This window comes from Anas platyrhynchos, chromosome 3 (assembly GCF_047663525.1).
Source record: "Anas platyrhynchos isolate ZD024472 breed Pekin duck chromosome 3, IASCAAS_PekinDuck_T2T, whole genome shotgun sequence".
Lineage (NCBI taxonomy): Eukaryota > Metazoa > Chordata > Aves > Anseriformes > Anatidae > Anas > Anas platyrhynchos.
Window position 1 is genome coordinate 50,643,309 of NC_092589.1, and position 24,254 is coordinate 50,667,562.

Below are 24,254 nucleotides of genomic sequence, written 5' to 3' on the forward strand. Positions count from 1 at the left end.
AGACAACTTGCCACTTAATGCTGTCTAAAGAGCATGTCTCAAAACCTCATGAAGATTTGAATTTTCTCAAGGGTGAGTGATTTTTAAATAGTTAAAAATGAAGTTTAGCTAAATAGCTTAAAAACACAAAACGGGTACAGACTAAAAGTTTACTTAACTTTTAGGAAAATAATTTTAAGGTAAGATAAGCTATTTGTCATTCTCTACTTAGAGAGTATCTGCTAAATAAGTAGGCTGGGGTGTTTGAATTTTTTTCTAAATGAAAGCAACCCAGCAATTACTTCAGTTAATAACAAAATGCATCTTATAATTGGCTTGCTTTCTTGCAGTACTCGCTGCAAAGCAGTAGTGAAATACAGTATAATAATGCACATAGAAATGCTAAACCACAGTAATCTTCATGTTCTCGGCTGTCAGTAAATTCATACAGCCTCTATTAAGGCATTTAATCATCTTGGAGGTGATAGTTCATGGATTTACTTCAATATTCAGGAAAGTTTTGTTTACGAATCTGTAGACTTCAAACAATTCATCTTTTATCTGTTGATAGTTATTTTTTCTGCTCAGATATCCAGAGTACAGCTGGCTGATAGGTTAAAAAGAGGAAACTTGCATGGTTTTCTTAAGGTCCTTTAAAAGGGTGTGGAGGGGCAACTACTGTACTTTGCGTCACAATATTTGGATTCACAATATGTATCTCTGTGGATTTACTGGCTAATTCCAAGATGAGGTAAGTTACTTTAACCAAGGTTGTTCACGCTTAACCCCACTGATTTTTTTTTATGCCAGTAAATTTGGGTTCTTTAAGATCTTCGGATACGTGCGCTTTTTTAAAAAGACAAAACTCAAAAGACTGAGGGCTTTGTGGTAGCAAAGATATTTTCCCATATAGTTTACATTTAATCTAGTATTTGTCTTTATCTTGTAGAATGCTTCATAATGAAGAGCTTTCCTCACTGGCCTTATAGGAGAACTAATTTTTCATGTTTCTTTGAACTCTTTAACTATTCAGTACTGATTATTTTATCTGATGGAGTTAAGGTACACAAATGAAGCATTCTGATGTGTGTTAAGAGCCGCTGAACTGACGCTGGGAGAAACAGGTGTTGGGAAACAAGAAACTCAGAAAAGTGAGAAAAAAATGGAACAGATCAAAAAAGTAAGTAGATGAAATAGTTGAAAAGGTGTTTTTAAATGCCCTCCTTGTTCCCAGAGGTTGGGATGGGTAGATCCTAATGGCAACCAGCCTTTCATGGGAGTGTGGTGCTGCTTGCAAACTCTGGTACAGGCTGTTGCCCTGCCTCTGCTTGCAGTACTGAGGCCTGGGGTTTTAAGGTGTTAATGTCCTCCACTGTACGCATAGACATCGCTGGGATCAAGTGACAAATGAAGAAAAATACTTTAAATAAATACTTTGAGGAAATACTTTGTCTCACCTCCATGGGTTTCCTTTAAAAGCACAGAGGGCGTGTCTGTTTAACAGGTACTTCTTTAGCCCGCCTTCGCTGAATTATGCGGCACTAAGAATACCTGACTCTGCATGTGTCAAATTGTCAGAGATTTACGCAGTTTCCAAGGTGGACAAAATGTGATTATAAATGGGGAAAATGCATGTAGACTCCTGAGGTCAGAAGAAACTGCAGTGTAGTCTGATCCCATGTATTCAGTGGGCTTGTTGTGCTGCTGAGCCGTATTCCCAGATGGTTCTTCAAGGCTTAGCTGCCTGTTGGTTTCTCCCAGACAGTACTGCGTGCATCACAGCTCTTCTCCACAAGTAAGGGTTACACACAGTCAGTGTTCAGGCTCTTTTTTTAAAGAGGAGGAGGTCAGCTCTCCAGACTTATTTTATGGAACCTTTTTTCACTCATTTCTAGAACTTCTGCTTCCTAGTGGAGCACTGCGCCGAGTGGTCTCACCAGTGTTGTTTGGGAAGGTGATCTTGCTTTCCTATTCCTGCTTAAAATTAACATTTGAAACTTCTAGTGACTGATCTACTTATTTTACTGTGTTCACATTGACATATTACATAAATGTTTTTTCCCCCTCAAGAATCAGTTTGAAGCACGCTGTGCATAAAAGGTAATATGCGAACAATTTATCTCGATCAGTCTTAATGGTTTTCAACTGATCACCAGTGCAACTGAGAAGTATTGTTTTTAATGTCCTGTTAGTCTTTGTTAACCGCTGACTTCAGAAATAAAAGTCCTAAGGTTACGGCTACCAATTTTTAACTGCAAAAACCACCGGGCGGGTTTGCCTAGGACCAGGTGCTGCTGAGCCCTCAGGCCCAGCCCCTCCGCCGCCTCCCCGGGCGCCTCCCCCGGCCGTGAGGCGGTGCCAGTCGCGCTGCTGCCCGCCCGCCGCCATGTTGTGCCGCCTCGCCTGGCCGGGCCGGTGAGAGCCGTGGGGGGGAGGCAGCGCCGTGCCGGCCGCTGGGCTGCGGCGCTGGGGGCGGCCGGGCAGCCCCCGGCTGCCGTGGCCGAGTCGCGGGAGGGCGGGGAGGAGGCGGCGGAGGGCTCGTCCCCTGCGCTCCGCTCTCCCCCCGCCATTTCGGGGGGCTGCTGGCGGTGGTGCCGCCGTGCCGGGGGCTGCGTCGCCCGGCTCGGGGCTGCCGGCTCGGCATGGCGCTGCCCCTGGCCGCGGCCGCGGGGCTTTGTCCCTTGTGCACGCCAAGGTCAAGGCGGAGGGGCCCCGCGGCCGCCCTGCCTCCCGGCCCTGCGCGCTGCCTGCCGCGGGGGCAGCGCTTCCCCGTGTCTCGTTACAGCGCGGGGTGCTTTAATCTGCAAAACGGGAGCTCAGCTGCTTTATCGAAGGCAGCACCTTGCGTGTTACAGCAGCTGATCACAACGGTCACTTCAGCCTGCTGAAGCGCTAAAACACCGAGTAACGCTGCTTCCTTCTGCCTTTTCTCTTCCAGAAGCGGGGCCAAGCTGGTAGCCCCCCTGGGGTGCCTGGTGCCCAGGCAGAAGCACACCCTCCCGGACCTGCCCTACGACTATGGCGCTCTGGAGCCCCACATCAACGCCGAGATCATGCAGCTGCACCACAGCAAGCACCACGCCGCATATGTCAACAACCTGAACGTGGCGGAGGAGAAGTACAAGGAGGCGCTGGCAAAAGGTTTGTGTATCCACAGCCAGCAGATGAGATGGGAGCTAGCTTAAGTTGATGATATGAGGAAAAAAAAAAAGACAACTTTCTTCTACAGGAAATAGTTTCTTTACATTTTTTTTGGATTGTGTATTTCAACCTTGCCTTTTTCCTTTTATTTTGTAATAAAGTAAAATGTTACTAAGAGCAGGTTTGTGGTAGGCTTCAGTGTTGCTAGGGTTAGCCAAAAGCCCAAGTTCTGCTCTCTGTACTACTGTAAAATATGGGGATTCTGTGATTCTGTAATTGGATTTAGTCCACGTTTACACTAGTAACTGGAACCAAAGCGCCAATAGGAAGTTGCAATCATTTTACTGAATAAATATTTTACAATGAAAGGTTAGCAATAAAATTATATAAAATATATAGAACGTGTGCACTTTGATGGTTCTCACATCAGATGCTTTGCTGATTGTTGTGAAGTAATCTTAGTCCCATACAAATGGATGTAAGGCAAATGTCCATGTGATACCCAGTGAGGAGAGATGGAATTTGTTGTCAGTATGCCACTGGGCCAAATTAAAGGGTCATGTAGCTCATGCCAGTGTGAGGAACTGAAATACATAGCATGATGTAATGAATTTTTGTGTGTTAATGTTTCAAATTGAATCTTGAGATACACCGGGTTTTCTGAAAACTTTACAGTTGTTTTAGCCAAACTACAGTGAAAACGTATGAATTGATTTTTAAAGACTCATTGCAGTCTTTAAGTTGGACTGATGAGAACGTGTGAAATACATGTATATATCTTTTTAAGGAGGCGGAATATATTTTTTTCTGTAGTAATGATCTTTCTAAAAAGCTTCAGTTTATGTCTAAAAGGTGATTAATTTACAGACTCACTTATGCCTTGTTGCTGAGTGGCTCTACAGTGTAATTTTGTTTGGGCTTGGATGAAAATGTGAAAATTGTCCATGTCTGAGTAATCTTGAGCCCTGTACCCCTGAGAAGTACCAATGTGCTTGAATATAGGATGTTAATTACTTGTGAAAGTTTAGAGATTTTCAAGTGGCTACGTAAGACTTGTGCCATTTACATTCTAATGATATTTGATTAAGAATCATGCAATCAAGATTGCTGCTTTGTCCTGCCAGTGATGGATCCAGGAAAATTGTCTAGCAGAGATTAATTAGTGCAACTGAGGAGGGAAACAAAACTACAAGAAATCAGTATATCTACTGCTGATGTTGCTTGTGCTGTATAATGACTAAGGCTTCAGCCACTAGTGAAGGCAGAATTTCTGGTTGGCAGAAACATCTGCAGTGTCCTGGATCCTCTAAGGTATTTAAAAATAAAAATAAAATACTATCAGTTGATAGGCTCTCATCACTTGGTCTTGGTGATAGTGTTTCTAGAGGTAGAATTTAATCTTTCCGTAACAATTTTGCTGCCTGTATTTTGCAATGTATTATGGTTGTCATGCACATCAAAGCCAGACAAATATTTGCTTACACTGTTTGTGTGTGTGTGTTTGGGGTTGGCTTTTTTACTTCAGTGATAGCACAGTATGCAGTGTGTGGGATTTTGACCCTCATTAGAAAGACTAGGAAGACCAGGCTTTAGGAAAGGGCAGAGTCTGAACTGCCACTTATTTCTGTCAGTACTGTCCTTCTTTTCCCATACTTAAAAATTGAGCCTGGCCAAAACTTTCTGCACAGCATTTCACTGTTAGGTTAGACATAACACATTTATTCACTATATCACATCTATTTGCTATCTCTTCTGGATAACGGAACCTTGACAATGGCTTCTGTTCAGCAATAGGAGATGAAATAATCTTTTTAGATCATCTTTAACATGTTGTTAACCTATCTATATCTGTTTAGACAACTCAAAAGCTTTCTTGAGTGGATTCCATTTGCTTGTGTTGTCAGTTCTTCTGAAAATGAGTATGCACCTCTGTGACAGGATCCAGCACGGGAAGTAATAACTTTATTCCAGAAAGCTTTCAGCATAATCTGGTTCTGATTACTGGTCCATCAAAACATGCAGGATTTTGCCAATTGAAGGATATAACCTTGAAACTTATTTTCATTGAAAACTTGTGCCTACCAGAATTTCCCATTCTTTTCTGATGGTTGACCTATGGTGCTTTACTTGGCTTCTGTATGAAGGAAAGGAGTGACTCTTAGCAGACTGAGAAACTGAGCTGACAAGTCTCTTGAGCACCACCTCTGAGCTGTCTTGCTTTACTGAATTGTCCTGTGGTTTACTGAGTTGTCCTCAACAACTTCTGGGTTGAGGAGTGCAATAGGCTGGAGAGGGCCCTGTATACAAGTAGGTTTCAAGATAAGTTGCAGTAACATACAGGCAAGTTACTTTTGTCCATCATCTTTTCCAGTGCCAAGTTCAGCAGGACGGTTTTGACAGCACCCTAAACACTGTGTTTTAGGGGCAGCAATCAAATGCTGTCTCAGCTTCATAGTGGTCATGCTTCTGCTAGGGCATGGTATCATAAACAATAATGGTGTTTAAAATGTCCTCGGTTATTTTTGGATTCCTGGCTTGTGATATTGTGGATATGTTTCTGAATTAACTTAAAGGCATGCAGATTTCAAGGAAAATGTCTTGAAGATGTTGTTTGACTGGATATGAGAGACGCCGCATCCTTCATTTGATACCTGAATGCAGAAATAGTGTTTGTACTGGCTGCGTTGGATACTTTATTCCATTCCTGCCCCTGTCTGGTTTTGTTGCTCTGGGTATGGTTATAACTGGAGATGCAGATGCCATGTGTTAGTTACACTTTTTTTTTTTTTAACTTGCAGATATTTTTCTGAATAAGAGAAAAATCTATATTGCACTTGAAAGTGAATTCCTGCAGGAACAAATTATTCTTAAGAAAAGTTTACAGGAAACTGTTTAGTTTTTTGCATCTTAAGGAAAGTCTTTACAATAACAGTGATCATTTCCAGCAAAAATTAAGCCGAAGGTGTGTGGTTGAGCATTACTGTAATCTATTGTAACAGATTGAATTCTGTATTTTGGGGATATTTGTGAGACATCATGGAACTGAGCAGCTTCATCCAGATACTTTATTTCTATGAGACTTACCAAGGTCATTGTGGTTTCTTAAGGGTATGGAACTTGGAATCCTAAATTCAAACCTTAGTGACAGGTGTGCTGCTGCTTTGTGATTTGCCTTCACGTCTGTCCTAGGATGACTCAGAAGGACTTACACCACTTGTTCTTGAAAGTGAGGGAGGGAAACAGCTGCCTGCACTGGTGCCTGATTTGAGAATGTACTGGAATGGTGGAAAAAGCTTCAAAAACTTTTGCAATGTTTCAGTTATTTTAAAAAGCAAAATAACATTCAAAACACTCACGTTAAAGTGGTGCAACACGATTCTAAAACGTAAGGCACTAGTGAATGCTTTAAGGAATATGACATGTTTTGGAGGGGGAGGAGGGATGGACAAAGTTGTCTGACCTTGGGTGGTATGAGCGTTATGTGCAGGGCTGGAAACGAGGGTTAGCATTACATGGGCACTGCTTAGATGTGCCGTGGATGCTTCTAGATGGACTTCTGGTCTTTGTTTTTCTCTTGAAATTAAAGCCTGGACTGGGGAGTTCACCTATATTAGACAGTGGTATTTGGAGGACAGGTTTCAGATTAACAATTCTTCATGTTGAATAAAATGTCCTGGGTCATCACATCTCTTCCAAAAACAATCAATCAAAACAGCCTCCACCCCCCAAAAAAAAAAGAAATGAAAAATTGGAGGGAGGGGAACATTTTGGTTTATGTGCTGACTGTACTCATCAGCTTTTTCTGGAGCACGAACTGTTCACCCTATTCAAGGTGTTTAAGAAGTTTAAAAATTCACAGTGGGCAAATCAATGACTTAAAGGGTGAATAGTGCTCTTTTCTAGAACTGGTGGTACTGAGCAATTTACAAGTATGAAGTCCTTAACACATTCTGGCTCTACTGGTTGCTTTATTTAGCTGTAGAATGGCAGTAGATACTTCAGTACTGTACGTGTAACATGAGCTGCCTGAGAGGTGCAATATTGGCAGGTCACACATAGTTACAGGACAAGCAAAAGATGAGAAATACTTAATGCAGTTTGTCGGTGGCTATCTAAAATATGAGTAGCAGTCACAACCCCCCTTACTTTTTTTGTAGATGTGCTACAGGCTAGTAAGAGTTGAAAGATGTTGGGTATCAGTGGAGGCCTAGTGGCAATTTAGGGTCTACTGTGGTGGTGATGTTTTTAGTTGTCTACTTACTTACTTTTATCTTCTGCATCCTTAGGTGATGTTACAGCTCAGGTGTCACTTCAGCCTGCACTGAAGTTCAATGGTGGGGGTCATATCAATCACACCATCTTCTGGACAAATCTTTCGCCTAATGGAGGAGGAGAGCCTAAAGGTTAGTGCTTGTTGTGGTGGTTTATTGAGTCAGTTTTAAATGACCAGCAGAACCGATGGTCTTTTGTCTCTTTGGAATAGTCTATATCTTTATTTTTTTCTGAATTTGCCTTTCTATGCGACAATTACCACAGTTCTGAGGAAGTCAGGGCCTTTTCAAAGCAAGGTAAAAATTCAAAAAGCTAGTTCTGTGCTAAGTGTATTTAATTTCTAAAACTGATCACATGTACATTGCAAAATACTTGGCTATTGCTGTATATGTCCTTTCTATCTTCATAAGAGAAAATAGCTATCCAGAGCCGTGGTAATGAAGTTCATGTACATGTACTCAGCTTTCACAGAAAGAGAAGAAATGTGCTACAGACCACCCAGCCTAGTGACTGGATTTATGCTCCATTTTCAAGTAGGGATAGTTTAACAGTTAAAACCTCAGGGAAGAAATCCCTTTGGGAGGATAGAGGAATGATAATCTCCAAGTGACCTGCAATTAAAGGTAATGGCCCTATAATAAAGATCTCACAAAAGCTGTTGTGGTAGACTTGAAAGTTTTTGAATGAAGTGTTTATGCCCGTCTGTAGACGGGTGGGATTCAGGTGCATAAGATTTTGAAGCTGAAATTTCCGCTAGTAGCTCAGCAGTTCTGTCCGTTTCTGATGGAGCTTTTTTCAGGTGGCATTCTCAGGAAAAATGCTTTAAAGCTTTGCCTTTGTCTATTTCTGTCTGCTTGCTCTCTTAAGCAGGTTGGGACAGAATTGTTAACTAACAATGCATCTATTTTGTCTAGACAATTCCTTTCCTCAGAGCCGAACTGCTGCTGCCTCTTTCCTTCTGTTTTCAGGCAATATATGGAAGTTAAGAAGTACCTGACATACTGTGATGTTTCTGTGTTTTTCTTTTTTAAAGGAGAACTGATGGAAGCCATCAAGCGTGACTTTGGTTCCTTTGCAAACTTCAAGGAGAAGCTAACAGCTGTATCAGTTGGTGTTCAAGGATCAGGCTGGGGGTGGCTTGGCTATAACAAAGAGCAAGGGCGCCTGCAGATAGCAGCTTGTGCAAATCAAGACCCTTTGCAAGGAACAACAGGTCAGGTTTTTTTCTTTCCCCTCCACTTTTTGTAGATTTCAGAGGCAAGTGTGTGAGATGGGAGAGGGATTTTTTGGACATGAAGAAAAACAGCTGGATAAATCAATTCACTTCTAGCAGAAGTGAAAAACAGTTGCAGTGTATAAAACAGCATTTGTAAACCAGGACTTAGAAATTCTGTGGAGAGCAATAGGGCTTACAGTCTGTCTAATCAAAAGGGAAATAGATGGCGCATACTGTGAAAGTGCTGTCTCACACAGTAATTTCAGTTCAGGCTCCTTTGGACTGTTTCTGAGTAATTGGAGTCGCTTGCCTGTAAGAGTATTGGGAAAAACAATTCTGTTACGTTTAGATTGTTTTCTCTGACAGGAACTATTTACAGAACCCTGGGTATAGGCCAAGCAACAGGAGAGGGGAAGATGCATGTAACACCTCTTGTCTTGAAACAGGCTACTAGATTTAAGATGGAAGGCTTATAGTGTGCTTCCTTACTATTGGTAGATAGTGATGAATGTCAATTAAATAAGTTGTTATTATAGTAATAATAATTATTATAATAAAATAACACTTAAAATGGTCTGTGCACTGCTTATCAGTGGTAAAAAAAAAAAAAGTATTAGTGTTGAGACAAACAGCGGTAAAGTGGGTAAATATCGCCCCTCCCCTCAATGAAAACTCCCCACTAAAAACCTCAACTAGAAAAATGTTTTAGTACAAAAGCAAGGAAAGTAATGAAACAGTAACTTGTGATTAAAACAGTGGAAACAAATATTGGTATGGCAGGAGATTCTTTTGTGGTGGTGTATTTCAGGAAGATACTTGTGTTCTTATACATGTAACAAAAAACCTGTAAACTTCTTAAAAAAAAAAAAAAATTACCTCAGCTGGTTTCAATTCTGTCTTTATACAGTTGAAGAACTTGGGTAATAGCAAAATAAAACTTTTCATGTGAAGCATTTTTTCGTAGACTTAAAAAAGTTTTTATCTGTCTTTTCTACAGGTCTTATTCCTTTGCTAGGAATCGATGTATGGGAACATGCCTATTACCTTCAGTATAAAAATGTTCGACCTGATTATTTGAAAGCCATCTGGAATGTGATCAACTGGGAGAATGTATCTTCAAGATATGCATCATGCAAAAAGTAGAGTGGAATTCTTGCACAGACTACTGAAATGGCACCACTTCTACTTCAGTATCACTCTGGTAGTAGTATCTGTGGCTTACAAATGAATAGCTCTACTGCAGAAAACACTTAGCTCATCCGACAAAAACATTTCATAATCAAGCAAAGTGTCTGCTTGTCTAATCCTGTGGAAGGTATTCCTTAGATTTTTGAAGCTTTAAATTGTTGTGCAACAAAGGGAGACACTTGAAATAATCTTTTCCATTGCATATAAAAACATAGCTCGCCTTGCTGAAGCTTAATGAAGTAATGGATTTCTTTGTTGCACTTAAATACCTAAGTGGAAGCACACACTTTATGTTACTATGAACAAATAAAAGAATCTTCTGTAATTGTGTGTAGCAGACTCATTTTTGGTAGCAGCTGGTCCAGTTACTTGCTTTGAAAAGGGCTGGGGAAGAGAAGCGCCTTCTGTAATTTATTGTATTAGAGGCTCTGCAACTTTCTGAGAGATCAGGAAGACAGGTGAAACAAAACAGGCATCGCTGTGCCTGCCTGACTTGACGGTCTTCAGTTATCCCTGCCTTTCCTGGATTTCTTGTCTGAGATCTTCATGTGTTGTAGCAATGTATTAGCTTTTGAAGTGTTACCTTGGGCAGAAGATGGCAGTACTGGGACAGAAGAATTGTAGTTCTTACCGGAATGACAGCATGTGGCACTCATTTCATACTGGTTAAGTGTATTCTGTATACTCATCCTTTAGCTTTAGGGTCTGATTATGTGCCTCTGTCAAGTCTAAACTGCCCACAGCTGTGTTCCTGAAGCAGTAGTAACAGGTTGAACTTCAGGCTTGAGACAGGAATGAAGTGCTGCCTGGTATACGGGAGCATGCCCGAGAGGTCCTGAGAGGCACGAGGAAGGGTTAGTGGGTTTTGGTTGCTCTGCTAGTTCTGTTGCACGTCCTTCAGACAGGATGCTGCTGGATGTATGAAGTACCTTGTGCATAAGTTTTCTTTGAGGGTTTCCAGAGAGCTCCTTTAAGTTCAGGATGGATTCTCAGAGAAACAAGGAAGAGGCTTGCATTGGCATGCTGCTAGGCTGCTATTTTGAAGTATCAAGTGGGATTAAGGGGAGAAGTGTTTTTAAAAAAGAAATGCCGTTTATTAGGTGATGGAGGGGGATAAATTACCACTACCATAGGAACAGTCTTTAACCAAAACTATGACTAGTCAGATACTGTGTGTTTTTACAGGATGGCTTATTTTACATTTAAAATATATATTTTTTTCTTTTCATACTTGGGGATCTTCTGTAGACCTAATTATCATCTCAGATATGCAACTTGAGCTGCTGCTGCTTAACTCTGGGTTGCCTTATATCTTGTTTAAAACATACACTGACATAGCTCTTGTTATCTTGCTATCATGGTTTACTTTTGATAATGTGTGAGGAGTGATGAAGAAAAGTACCTCTACTGATAATCAGGCTGGCAGCTTTGACTTCAGTTAAAAGAAAAAAAAAAAAAGACTACCAGAGGGTTCATGCTCTTGCTGTCCCAAATCCGAAAGTCTGGATAGCTGGTGTGGAAGTCTATCATGAGGTACGCTCAGCTTTTCCTATGAAACCTTGGTCTTCAGGAGTAAAGACTAGCATCAAATGCGTTTTTCCTCCAGTAGGCCTTTCTGGCAGAAGGAATTGTACTTCTCAGGGGACACTTCTAATTAAGCAAAGCAAAATCTTTGCTGTAATTATTTACTGGGCTGAGAAGTTTATTTTGAGATCTGTCTTGCTACTTGAATGGTGCAGCTTCTTTGTTTCTGTCTAAGCATTTCAGAATGCTTAAAATCTTGACAAAATGCATCATGTAGCCCATAGTATTCCTGATGTAAGACCACTGAAGCAAATCCTTTTTAAGGACTTAATTAGTTATGGAATTGACTAATATTGCTGACAATTATTAGGGGGAGAAAGGAATGGTATTTACAGTACCTTTTAAGTCCTGTGTAGGCGTAAATCAGTAGCTAGCTACAGATAAAAAGCTTAATTAGGCAAGTTCATTGCTGAATGCATTGGTACATAAAATTTATGCTCATGCTGTTCTATTTGTGGTTGTATTTTTTTTTATTCTGCTGTTGGGTTGGCATCTGGATTAGTAAAGGCTAATACTTTGATTTCAGTTGTTGGGTTCAGTTTATTGAGGCCCAGCTTCACAGAATTTGTCGGGTCAAGCTTATTGATAAGGTGGATTGAGTGGGGTAGAGAGAGAAGCAGAGGCATTTAGATTTCTAGAGGAGGAACAGGGACTTAGATAAGAAGAGAATCCTTTCTTTCTCACTTCCCAGAAGTACCTTCAAAGTATATAGGAGGCATATTGTGTTTGCCATGGAGTCTGCCTGAAGATGGCAGAAACAGCAGATTATTTTATTCTTTCCTTATATGAGACTACACGATGTGCTGAAACACCACGTAGCAAAGAGATCCTCTTTAAAGACAAGTGAATGCTGAGGCAAGGCTTTGTTGAGTGCCGTAGCGCGTGTCTTGGGCATCATCTCAGTACTGCTTGCTCTTAAAAAACAGAGATGGATGCGGTCTGGGAGGGAATGTTTAAGCCGAGGAGGAAGTCTACATTAACTTCAGACCATGAGGAGGCAAACCATGGAGATCTCAAGCAGGCCCAGCTCTTGCTCAAGCTTTGAAGCCCAGCGCAAGGCTTGGTTTCTGCTGTGCAACAAGTGAAGAAGCTTTGCTAGCTTTCAGTCAGCTGGTGAGCTTGTCCTGATGCCTTCAAGTCTGAAAGTAGAAAGTCCAAATGGAAGATGAAAGTTTACAAAACGTTGAGGCAAATGTTAAAAACACTGAAGCAATGAAAAGGATTCAATGCATATTTCACTAGACAGTTAAGAAGTACTTTTTTTTGTTCATTTGGGGTGTGTGTGTCTTTTGAAAGAGGAAAGGGCTTGGTTAAGCTATCTTAACTCCAAGCTTCTGTGAAATCTGGAAGAAATCTTGGTGTTTATGCCACTAGACCTAAAGTACATGCTTGTAATTTCTGAGTCTGCCAGCAAGGCTGGTGACTGTCAGGGCAGTAGAAGTGCAGAAACCTCGTACTGATCTGTCGGTGTTCAGACCCAGCAGTTTGCATTGCAGAAATTGCTTCGGAGGTAGGCAGGTCTGTCTCTCCCCACATGGGCTAAGAAGCAGGTAAACGATTACAGCTGACCTCAAATGCCATGTCTGAGCGGACAAGTCCAAGACACGTTACCCAAAATGTAACCTATCTGCAGTTTGTTCTACCTGGAGCTTTCTGGCCCTAACCATGAAAACAGTGTCTGTGTGTAAAGTTAGCTCTCGCATGAACTCTGCAGGATCTCTCTCACCGGTGAGCATGACATACATTATTTACAGACTTTATCTGTAGTTCAGTTAGCACTGAAATTAGGAGTCTTTACCTGGGCCAGACAGAGGAATTGCAAAACTGTATGCCCACAGTCCCTCTGAGCCTCGCTGTTGTTGGTCCTTGTTTACCTGTGCTCCTTATGAAGGTGCTGTGTATGTATACACGGTGAAATTGTGTTTAGGTCACAGTATGTTAAAAGAAGAACTTGGAAACGTAAAGCAGGAAAAATATTGCAGCACCTAACCCAAACCCTCTTGGAAATGCTTATGTACTATGAGTAGAAGGACAAAGTGCGTCAGGGTGATGTGAAAGAAAGTGCTTATAGGTGGCAAAGCTGCTGCTCTGGAAGCTTGGTTTGCAGACTAGGAATGGATTTCAGTGACTGAACTTTTCAGCAATGGGTGCAATGGGATCTCAAAGGGCAGTACACTGCTGGGACATGCAAGTGAACACTTTATATTTTTCTTAGAAGAAAAAATATATAAAAACTTAATATATATATTTTTCTTTTATTTTTTTTTTCTTGTAAGAAGGCACCTAATGCTGGTTGCAAAGCACGTGCTTATCCCTGAACTAGAAAAGGCTAGGGCAGGTTAAGGCCAGCCGAACCAGGCTCTTGCAGTCCCTTTGCTGCTTCTCCCCGAGGCGGGCAGTGCGCGCTGATGCTGTTGGCAGTCCTGGAGATCCCGGCGGGCGGTGCCTTCATCCTGCCCTTGGGACAAGAGGGATCTGCACATGTCATTGCTGAGCAGTACAGCGTGAAAATAGATAAAAGGTGTTTTATTTTTTTCTCCCCCAGATTCTACTTTCCACCTCACGTTTATTTCACCTTCATCTAGAGCAAGTATTTTTTCAAACAAAGAAAGGTAAATGCCAATCCACTCCTGAAAACGCCACCTGTGACTCAGCCTGCGAGCTGGTAGGCTCCTACAATAGACATAGTAAAAACTACGTACAGAAGACTCAGTTGTCTTTTTGTTTTGCATTCAAGATTTTTTTCTCTATTATAGCAAAACAGGGTTAAAACGCGGCCATGCCTTCCTGCTAACATTTTACATTCCTACTGCCGTGACCTCTCAGAAGTTAATCATTACGCTAGCACAAAGCAGAAGACTTCTGGTTGTATTCATGCCTAATGCTCAGCAGACAAAATACTGGTAAGTTTATAGGCTTAGGCTGCCATTTCCTTGAAATGCTTTCTGCTTAATGTTGAAAAGTAATGCCTTTAGATTTCATCACAGCTTCTATTGCCCCTTTGATTTGAAAAACCAAGCTGCTTTGGGCATCCATGGTAGGTGTGCAGGGCTGGAGCCACTCCTGTCCCGGAGAACCAGAGCTGTGCTTTTCCCACTAGAGGGGGGTATGCATCTGCTCTATTGTCAGTAGGATTTCTGAGCTGAATTTCCAAGAGGCAGGTGAAGAAGCAGTTCTTGTGCTCAGGCTGCGCAGGAAGGTAACTATTTGGGCTGCTGCTTCCACTTTCTAAATAATTGGGGTAACCTCTGTCACTGAAGCTACCTGTCAGCAGTATGTGGGAGGAGACAATGCTGTAGAGAAGACAACTTATTTTGATAAATATAGACAGATATGTGTCTTGCTGTAAGTAAGGCATCCAGAGGCTAGAGGAAGGTACTCCTAGTTAAAATAAAGATGTTCTGGCAGCCTCATCAGGCTCTAGCTATGTCTGTGTAGGGACATGAATTGTCCACAGCATCCCGAATAGTCTAAAACCCAGACATTTAGCAGCAGGTGACAAAGTCTTTTACATTGCTATAATTAAGACGAGGCTGCAAAGGGTACCCCACAGACTACCTGAGGCACTGAGGTTAGAGTTGTGCTACCTTGTAGGGCAATTGCTGGCCTGAAGAAACTCCAGATTTTCACTGGATCATCTTACCTGAAGAGATGGATGAACAAATTAGCACAGGGGCAAGTGAGCACACCTGCTGCCTAGGTGTCTTGGGACCTGCCAGAGCTGCTGGTGTCCCCACGTAGCCTTGCAGTAGCATTGGAGCAGGGCTCGGACAGACCTGTCCTGCTGCAGCATTTTCAAGCATCCCTCTGGATTGGTAGCAAGTCCCTGCCAGGCAGAGCTCCCTGCAGCACAGCACTTGGGAGCCTTGTCACAGGGGCTATGTGAAATTACAGTGAAATGACTTAGTGGTGGACTCCTCTTGCACATAAACTTCCAGAAGAAATGACAGCTTCCTCAGGTTGGATCTGAAGGCTTTAATTTCTCTAAAACACCAGGGAAAACAGCAAAAATTACTGGTTATTGCACTAGGCAATTGCAGACAGGTTGGAGGCTGCCAGGAACTGACTTCCTCTGAGTGGATTAGGAAAAGTGGACACTTTGAAAAGCCCGGGTCTGTTTCTGTTGAACTACAGTTCCTTTTTTTTTTTTTTTTTTTTTTTTAATGTTAATTAATTAATTAATTTGTGGGGAGGAGCCAAGCCTCTACCTTCCTGGCTTCTCCTGACCTCAGCTGAGCCCTTGTTGAGCACTGCCTCCTTTAGGGTGAGCTCTGTGGTGCTTCTGTGCCTCGTAGCTGTGCTCGTTCCCACCTGCTGCTCCATAGCACGTGTGTGTTAAAGGCTTGTCCCTTAAGGCTACTGGAAACAGGCTGTAGCTATAAAGAGTCTGAACTAGAAGCAAGTAGCATGGTAACTGAGTCCACAGAATTCACAGGATTTAACAGAAATCATAGGATTCATAGGATCCTAGAAGCACAGAATGGTTTGGGTTGGAAGGGACCTTAAAGACCGCTTAATTTCAACCCCACTGCCATGGGCAGGGACACCTCCTGCTTGACCAGGTTGCTCAAAGCCCCATCCAGCCTGGCCAGTTACTTTCATCAGTGAGTTTGCAACACTGGCAGTCGTGGAAGACAGTATTGCACAGGAATTCCAGTTTTCTGTTTGTATGTTTGATTGGTTTGTTTGTTTTTAGAGAAAGTTAAAAGTTTTCACATTATGACCACAGAGCTTGTCATTGGGACTGTGGAACGCAGACATGTCTTGGAGGTCTGGAAACCAGAAGGTACGGAGAAGAACCAGCTGTTAATTTCATTGTCGTGGTTCTGAAGGTAATCCCGCAGTTCTGAGAAAGGCTAATTTGTCCCATCCCAGCACTTGGCCTTGGCGGGAACGGGTAACACTGCAACCTCTGCTACGCCTCTAGAAATTCTGACTTGAGGCAGGGAAAAGTAAGGGCTTCCAGTCTGCAGGAATTTTGAGATTTGGCTGTGGTCAGTACTGGCCAGAACCAGAAAGTTGTCAGTGTTTCCAGGAACCCAGGAGCTCCCCAGGCCCCGCAGCTGCAGAGGAAGGCTGCCGTTCCTGCCTGTCGCAGCAGCTGGGGTGGGCTTCGAGCCTCAGCCTTCTCCAAGGGTCATCCAAGCAGAACAAAGTGTCTGGGGCTCACCAAGGTGGCGACTAGGAAAGCTCTCCCTCTCCCACTGTATCTATGTGCATCTGTGTTTGACTAAATGCTTCACTGGGGTATTTCCAGCCACGCTCAGCCCTCATGCAGAATTCTGTCGAGTGAGAGCTGTAGGGAGGAGGGGAAATGCAGCCTTTCAAAGGGTGCATCACTGGGCTTCATCCTCCCATAAGAGAGGCACACAGATGGCCAGCCTGCCCCTATGGTTAAGCAGTGCGTGCTACTTGGGTCCTGTGAGTGTTTTAGTTCATTTCCCAAGCTGCTGAGAGGAACTTGAGGTACATCAGACACAGCATAGTCTTCTTCCATCTGGGTTCCCCTGCCTCTACTTCAGGATTTCAGACTATTCCAAAAGACCTTGGATTTGACTGCAGTAAGTCATGTCGTTGTTTTCAAGGAAGAAATGCTCATCAGTTCATGCCTATTTACTGTTCTGATGAAAGAATAGGGATCACAAAACTGAAACTCTCACCTGGATTGTTTGGGGGGATGGAGGAGTATTATTCTGGAGAGCTAAGTGTGGGCTTGGTGTCTGTTTGCATAACTAAATGAGATAGGAACCGTAAACTGGAATTAGCCTGTCTGAGTGTAAAAAGCTCCAGCAGGAATTTTTCCCTTGTCTTCATGGGATCCAGGTCAGTTAAAAGCAGTTCAAAGCCAGAAGTGCTGCTTTTCTGTATTAGCTAGCTGGGAATTGGAGTTCTTCCTGGATTTTATCTTCAGTGTAAGTTGCAGCAGTTCAGTGATTGTTGTTGTCCATCTGCTGGTACTCGCTGCTGGTCCAACTGCGTTCTCTCCAGCTGTTGTGAGACTGTGGATGTACAGTGTGTGTGGCTGGCGAAGCCATGCTTTTCATGGGACAAAGTACAGATTATTAATTGGAATTAAATGTTTTTGTTCCAAATATGGTTGTCTGGCATAGGCACTGTGGGACAGATAGAGGCGTGGGCTGGTGATGAGGCTTTGGTCCCGAATCTGGTCCATGAAAGTAACATCTGCATCTACTCGTCCTGGGGCTGACTTGTCCCAGTGAGCTGGATTTTGATCCAGTGAGCTCTGATGTCAGCCTTGTTAGAAAGAAGTGTGCTTCCGTGGCCGTGGTGAGGTATCCCAGGAGCTAGCTCGTGTTGGGATGTGGGAGCATCCCATCATAGCCCGCTTTCCTTTGCCTGAGCCCTTTGCATCAGCAGCTGGCGTGTCACAACAGTACAGTGATCTCCCCGGTGTATGTGTTATTCCAAACCACGCGGGGCTCACTGTAGGTTTTGAGAGCAAAGCTCTCCTTGGCCAGCTGGGAATCTGACCCCGAGTCCTTGGAGCCAGCTGCAGGGAGATGCCGTGGGCTGGATCCCAGCGCAGGTCCCAGCGTGGAGGCAACAATGCAGAGAAGTGCTCGTCTGGCTGCTGCTCGCCTGGAACTTCTTCCAGGCTCTGATCTGGACCCGACATCCAAAAATCCCAGCCATCCCGTCCAATTATGGATCCTCGGGGATTACAGATTTGAAGGGGCTGACATGTGTTTGTGCCTAAATATGCAAATGTGATCATGAGCTTATCTCTGTGTGTGCTGTTCTGTTAACCTCTTCTGGGTGTTTGGGGGAAAAATGGCAGAAATATCAGCTGATTACGCTCAGTCAGGGAACCCAACATTTGGCTGCCAGCCTCAGGAGGCTGTGTAATCCCTGCTCATGTGCTTTCCATGCTTTGGTTCCCTGCTGTGACTGAGCGCTGGAGTGGATCTCACCCCTTGCGGCAGAGCGTGAGCTGATGTGTTGGAAGGACAGAAGGTGTCCACCGCTGGGCCTTGTTTACATGTAAGTGCTGCCAGATTAATCCAAATGGCAGTGTGTGTGTACAGTTCTTGTATGGCTTCATCGCTCAAGCCTTGGCCTTAGGAAGCTGTTGCTTGGGTTGGAACTGCTCTGAGAATTACCCATGTGTGTTGTGTATTGCTGGGCCTGCACTGTCAATATCACAAAAAACAAAGGCCAGTGGGTATATTACAGGGCAGGACAAGCAAGATCTCCACCCTTGACTTGAGGCATTTTCAGCTGGTGCTCTGGTTATAAATAATTTTCTGTTAGCCACTAAACTGATTTCAGAAAAAAAAAAAAAAGTGTTTTGTTTTCCTCCTTCCTCAGTGAAATGAGACTTTGTGCCTTCTCCCCATGAGTTATTCCGGGATGAATGAAGAAGGGTGAGATGACAGCACCATTCATGCAAGAAGGGAGGAGGTGGGTGCTCCAGCTTTGTCTCTGTTCTCTGGGTAGGCAGTTAGGATGGTCCTCAAAAAATGCAGGAGAGAAGCACTGAATTCTTCCTCTGCTGAAGTGGGCCTGAACGTCCATCTCCCACCAGAGACTCCTGCCTGGCCATTCCAAGAACATTTTGAAGGTGATGAATTCTTAGTTTCCATGGACAAAATTATTGCAATGTGCATTAACAGAGGCAGTAACACAGATGTGACCCTCTCCAGCCCATGCCTGAGCTACTCACTGAAAAAGGAGGCTCTGGATTTCCAAAAAACATGGCAGGCAGTATCCTGACTGCTTGAGGGGAGCCACCTGCCCACACACACCATGGTTTCATTCCACTATTGTAACTTCGTGTCTCCTTTCTAGCTCCAATCGCTTGGTGACACTGGATGAATTGGCAAGACGTTTTGAATCAGTCAACACCCAGTATTCAGTAAATAAGTTATTTGCTTCCCCAAGTCTTGCCCAGAGCTTTTTCCAGCTCCATGAAACTATTTTCTATTGGCTTGAAAGAGGAGCAGGAATCAAGTTCGTTTGTTGATTCAGTCAGAGAATGTTTAGCAGCAGCTAAACAAGAACTCTGGTTTACTGATTTTCATCATGATCAAATTTAGACTTCATCTACAGATATTTAGGCTTCAGAGTGGATTTTTTTTCTTTCCTCTCTCCCAAATAATTTACAATGAATTAATTCATCTCATGTCAGAATGACCTATATTGGTGGCAGTTGGCAGTGACATTAGGTTTATGCTAACTTGAGCGCAAAGTTATACATAGCACTGAGTAGGAATCAGCAATGTGAAAAATAAGAGAAAAAGAAGAAGAAATTCCCTGTAACACTTCAGATCAAAAAAGAAAGAACTATTGGAAGGTCACAGTATCCGTATTCGGTGTTAATTTTTGCGGGGAAAAACAAGGACTATAGGCCAAAAATTGAAATAAGTTTTTGTTTGTTTGTTCGCTTTTTTTTCTTTAAAGCAACATAAACTCATCTTCTCTTGGAGAAATGACTGAGGTTTGTCCTTCACCTGGACCAGGAAAACAAATGCAGTGGAAGAGGCAGAGAGAGGCGAGATCTTTTTTTTTGGCCTTTTGTACTAATTAGTATGTTATTCTTGACAGCGATGAAAAACTTGTAGAAACTTACTGGAAATAAACAACAACAACAATCCAAGAAATCAGATAAAAAGGATATTACTGGGAAACTACAAAAGAAAATAAGTGCTTGTAGAAAGACAACTGTTTGGTCATCTATTAGTAATAATTTTTGGCGGTAGATTCAAAGCTGCCCACAGAAGTTAGTATCGCCATCATCCACCCAAAACAACCCATCCACCTCCACCACCAACCATCCCATTGATATTGTATCAGTCAACTTTTCAGCTTACAGTCAAGAATTATCCAGAATGCCTCGGCCTTACTACTGGCATTAATCTCCAAAAAAGACACAGCAAATAAAGTCACACCAATGCCTTCCCATAGGAAGGGTGCAGGATGGCTGCAACCATTTTGGTGAAGCCTTGCAGATACAGCAGAGCTGCCCTTCCATGGCAGCTTTCAGGGTTGAAGGGTTGAGTTCATCGCATGGGGTGATTCATCACCATCAATCAGGTGGAGCAAAGCAGCTGGATGATTCTACTAAGCCAATGGCTATTAAGATAATTTCTACATAGGGAGAAGCACTTGCAGCAGAAGATAGTATTTATTTCTATAAGAACAAAATCATCCTTTTTATGTCGATTTCTTGCCCATGTGGCAGAACAGAGAAGGGAACAGACAGTGGTAATCCCTGGGTACTTCTTGCACTCTCTAGAACTGTGTGGATGATGCTGTGCAAGTTCAAAAAGTTTTGAACAAAAATTTTTTTTCATCTTTTTCCCCAGGAACTCATTATTATTGTTCATGGTGTGCTGTCAACTCAAATACATGGAAAAAGCGAGTGCTGTCAACCTTAGGGTTGCCTAGAAAGGTTGTATAATCCTTGGAGATCTTCAGAAGCCATCTGGACATGGTTCTGGGCAGCCTGCTCCAGGTGTCCCTGCTTGAGCACCAGATGACCTCCAGAGGCCCTTGCAACCTCAGCCACTCTGCAATTTCACAATACCATGCTTCATCCATCATTCAAGGTGGCCAAAAATAGAGACAAAGTTGACTGTAAAAGTGTTCTTGTCAGCAGGACAAGGTCTGTCACTGGAAGTATCCCAACCTGGTACAGAACGGAAGTGGTGCCTGATACAGCTGGCAAATAATCACATGGTACAGGTGAAAAAACAGTGTGATGTAGGAAACAATGAGAAGATTGCCCTAAAATGTATATTCTGCTATATGAAACCATTGCTTCATATGTCGTCTTTTCTTTGCAAAATTTTTTGTTTTGCTGAGAGCCATGTGATATTTTTCTTCAAATTTGTCACGTCACCTTTGTTCTCTGAACTTGGTTTTGAGTTTCAAGCTTTGTGTGGATCCCGTTTATAATGAACAATCAATAAACTTTGGTTTCGAACTAATCCGAGCAACACATTTCTAGTTTTGCCTGCTTACAGTTCAAAAATAAGCTGGCCAAGAAAATTTCCTGAAGCAAGAGGAGTTTTTGATGAAACATTCAGGAAACAAGTGAATTTGGGATGTCAGTTTGTAGGGATCTAAATTCTGAATGAGTACTTTTGAAAAATATGTCTGATCTATATATAGTGGAGAAAGCATAAACATCTTGAGAAATGTTTTGTATTTTTGCATTGGGATTTGAAAGAGACCTTGGGGGCCCCAACCAACATGACTCCAGTCCGTGAATGTCTGATGGGTAATGCTGGATTAGAACAGCTATGAGCAGATGGGCTATGTGCTCTTCTTGTACTAGAATTTAACAGATTATCGTTAAGAAAGTTTCTGGAAAAAAAAAAAAAAAAGCCTAAACAATTACTGCTGGGGCTATGGTGGTGTCTAGAAGGTCGCTGCCAGAACCGTTGGCCTAAGATGAAATTTATATCAAAATAAGACTCTGTATAAGTAGGGCCCAGAGACCATTGGCTTTGCGTAGGACAGACAAGTCTGTCTGCTTGCGTTCCCTAAGGCGCAGCCATAAATATCACTGTAGTAATGAGAGCTCACAGAAAAATCTGAGACAGTTCTTGCTCCGAGGGATGTTGCTGCAGAAGAAGTTTGAATAGCACTGTGTTCTCTGTTAATGAGATGTTGTGCATCTTACTCTTTTGAGATTGCCTAGCTAGTATATTGGCTACGTCTGAGATATTTTTGCACATATGGACTAAAATTCAGAGCCAGTGCCTAGAAAGTTGTGTATGGATATATTTCCAAGAGGTGAATGGGTGATGCTGGCAAAATACTGCTATACTGCATGCAAGTAAATACTCTTATTCTGAAGATATCTGTAATTACAGCTGTAGAAAAACTAACCGTGTGTTTGGATGTAATCAATCATGCCATGGCCAGGTTTATGCAGGAATTAATATGAAATGGATGATCACCATGTCTCTTTGTGTTTAAAACCAGTAAATTTCATATATTTTCATTTCCTTTCTTAATTCCCACTTCATTGGCTTTACACTTTTTGTCTTTTTTCCCTGATGAGAATTTTTCTCTCTCCCTTCTGAAGCTGAGGGCTTTGATCCAGTCCTTGCCTCCCTCTTATTAATTTGTGTAATCCCACAGAGCAGTAGGATGCCTGTGGCTCGTCGGAGCCTCTGTGCCGAGGTGGATGGAACAACTAGATTTTGCAAGATCAGCTAATCCCATATGATACACGACCTCCTCAAAGAGTAGACACAAGCTCTGTTCTCAAAACAGCAAAAACTAATCCTCATTTAAATCACACTGATGTAATATATATTTTTTTCCAGTTGGATAAGACATTTGGACATGAAACTCTCATGGGAAAACGAAAGAGCTGTGGTATAATGTGGGCAGGGGATTCAGGTTGCCAAGAAGATGGTGTATATTTGGTGAGCAGTGATTTTTTCTGGGAAAAAAAATAATTCAGGTGTTCCACATGCCAGTTTCATGTTCCCATGCTTTAGTTTATTTAACTGAGCTGCCAAAGGCATGTCCTGTATGGTCTCTTACACATTGCATGGACATGAACACCAACCAAGGATGAGATTTTTCTTGATGCTGATCTATGAACCCACTCCAGTTTTCAGATATGTCTTTGTGGTCATCAGCCCAGTACTTTGGGCTCTCCTTGTCCTGCCTTCCCTGGTACTCTGTGCAGAGGGTGAAAGCATCCACTAGTGTTGCTTCATACTCCCCTGTTTACCTACCACAGCATCCCATCAGCTCTCCAAAGAATCTCAGGCTGTTTTCTGGAGAAAGGAGGTTAAGAATAGGGAGAGAATGGAAGTGGTTCTTTGTGATCATGGCATAACTTCAGAAAAGTCTGCAATGAGAAGCCTGATGTGGAAAGCTGACCGTTTGAAACTACAGACATAACACCTAGGAAAAAAAAAACCCACAGCAGCAGAGGGACGGGTGGCATGTTTTTTCTTCTCTTTGGTGAGTTAAGTGCATTGCTGCTCAGAGAGGAGGCGTATCCCATGAAAACACGGCCCTCCTTTCACTGCAGAGCATGGAGCCTGCTCTGCAAGGAGGCAGGACTGGGCTCTTGTCGTGTGCTGTACAGGTCTTAAGCCAAGCCTTTTCTTTGGGCCTATAGGGAAGTCAGAGGTGCTGCTGTTCCAGCTGATGACTGAATATAAGTCTGTGGAGGAGAAGCATCCTGTTCTTGTGCAAGGTGGGCTCCCTCCTGAGAGACCTTCTGCAGACCTTAGAGGGCGTCCTTGCAGCAGGTGATTTTTCGCACCGGTCCCTGGGAGTAAATCTGCCCTCTTACATGTGGCCATGCCATCCATTTTATAGCCTTTCAGGCTACTTTCTCCCCCATCTTCTGTTGACTTGGTAATCATCAAATCAGGATAGCCCTGGCCAACTATGTCCTTTGAGGACAATACTTGTTGTTAAATTGTCTTTTTGGCCAACATTTTCTCAGGGACTACACATCTTTCCTTTGATAAACAGGAAAAAAATGCAAAAATCAAAGAAATGAATCAAAATGGAAAGCCAGCAAGTGTAAAACTAAATCTCTGCAAAGACATGGTTTTCACTAACAAGCATTGTGTGAAGAGCTGAAATTCCTTTTTTTTTTTTTTTTATAGTAACAAGAAAGTCAACTGATGAATCCAAACTGAAAAGGAAATAAAATCACACTCCCATCCGAATTGCCAAGTGAGCGCACAATAGCTGCATTTATTTTATTAGCCTTCTGACCTTTCCCTTCTCTGGTGAGGTTTCTTTTTCCTATTAGCATTATTAGGATGTCTACTGAGATGGCAACAAAACAAACACTGTTATTGTTGGCTAATTCCCCTCCTCTCGTTGCGCAGGGAGCGCAGACACAGCGGCCGTGAGCAGACACTGG

The 24,254-nt window shown here is 42.7% G+C and overlaps 1 protein-coding gene and 1 long non-coding RNA gene across 2 annotated transcripts; both read left to right on the plus strand.

The window, feature by feature from the left end:
* The first annotated feature begins 2,238 nt into the window (after nt 1-2,238).
* On the plus strand, nt 2,239-10,121 carry SOD2 (superoxide dismutase 2). Its single transcript, XM_027454289.2, has 5 exons — nt 2,239-2,394; nt 2,918-3,120; nt 7,407-7,523; nt 8,426-8,605; nt 9,606-10,121. The coding sequence occupies exons 1-5, from the start codon at nt 2,366-2,368 to the stop codon at nt 9,749-9,751; spliced, it is 675 nt and encodes a 224-aa protein (XP_027310090.1). The 5' UTR covers nt 2,239-2,365; the 3' UTR covers nt 9,752-10,121.
* A 6,214-nt stretch (nt 10,122-16,335) lies between these two features.
* LOC110352031 (uncharacterized) lies at nt 16,336-23,956 on the plus strand. Its single transcript, XR_002400348.4, has 3 exons — nt 16,336-16,941; nt 18,710-18,802; nt 20,707-23,956. It is a non-coding gene; the product is annotated as an uncharacterized lncRNA (long non-coding RNA).
* Nucleotides 23,957-24,254: the final 298 nt, after the last annotated feature.

What these genes read in the sequence shown, in the direction of transcription:
- SOD2 (XM_027454289.2), top strand. Translation starts at nt 2,366, where the DNA reads ATGTTGTGCCGCCTCGCCTGGCCGGGCCG. An exon ending in CGCCTCGCCTGGCCGGGCCG is followed by an intron (nt 2,395 to 2,917) that starts GTGAGAGCCGTG and finishes TTTCTCTTCCAG; the next exon opens with AAGCGGGGCCAAGCTGGTAG. An exon ending in CAAGGAGGCGCTGGCAAAAG is followed by an intron (nt 3,121 to 7,406) that starts GTTTGTGTATCC and finishes CTGCATCCTTAG; the next exon opens with GTGATGTTACAGCTCAGGTG.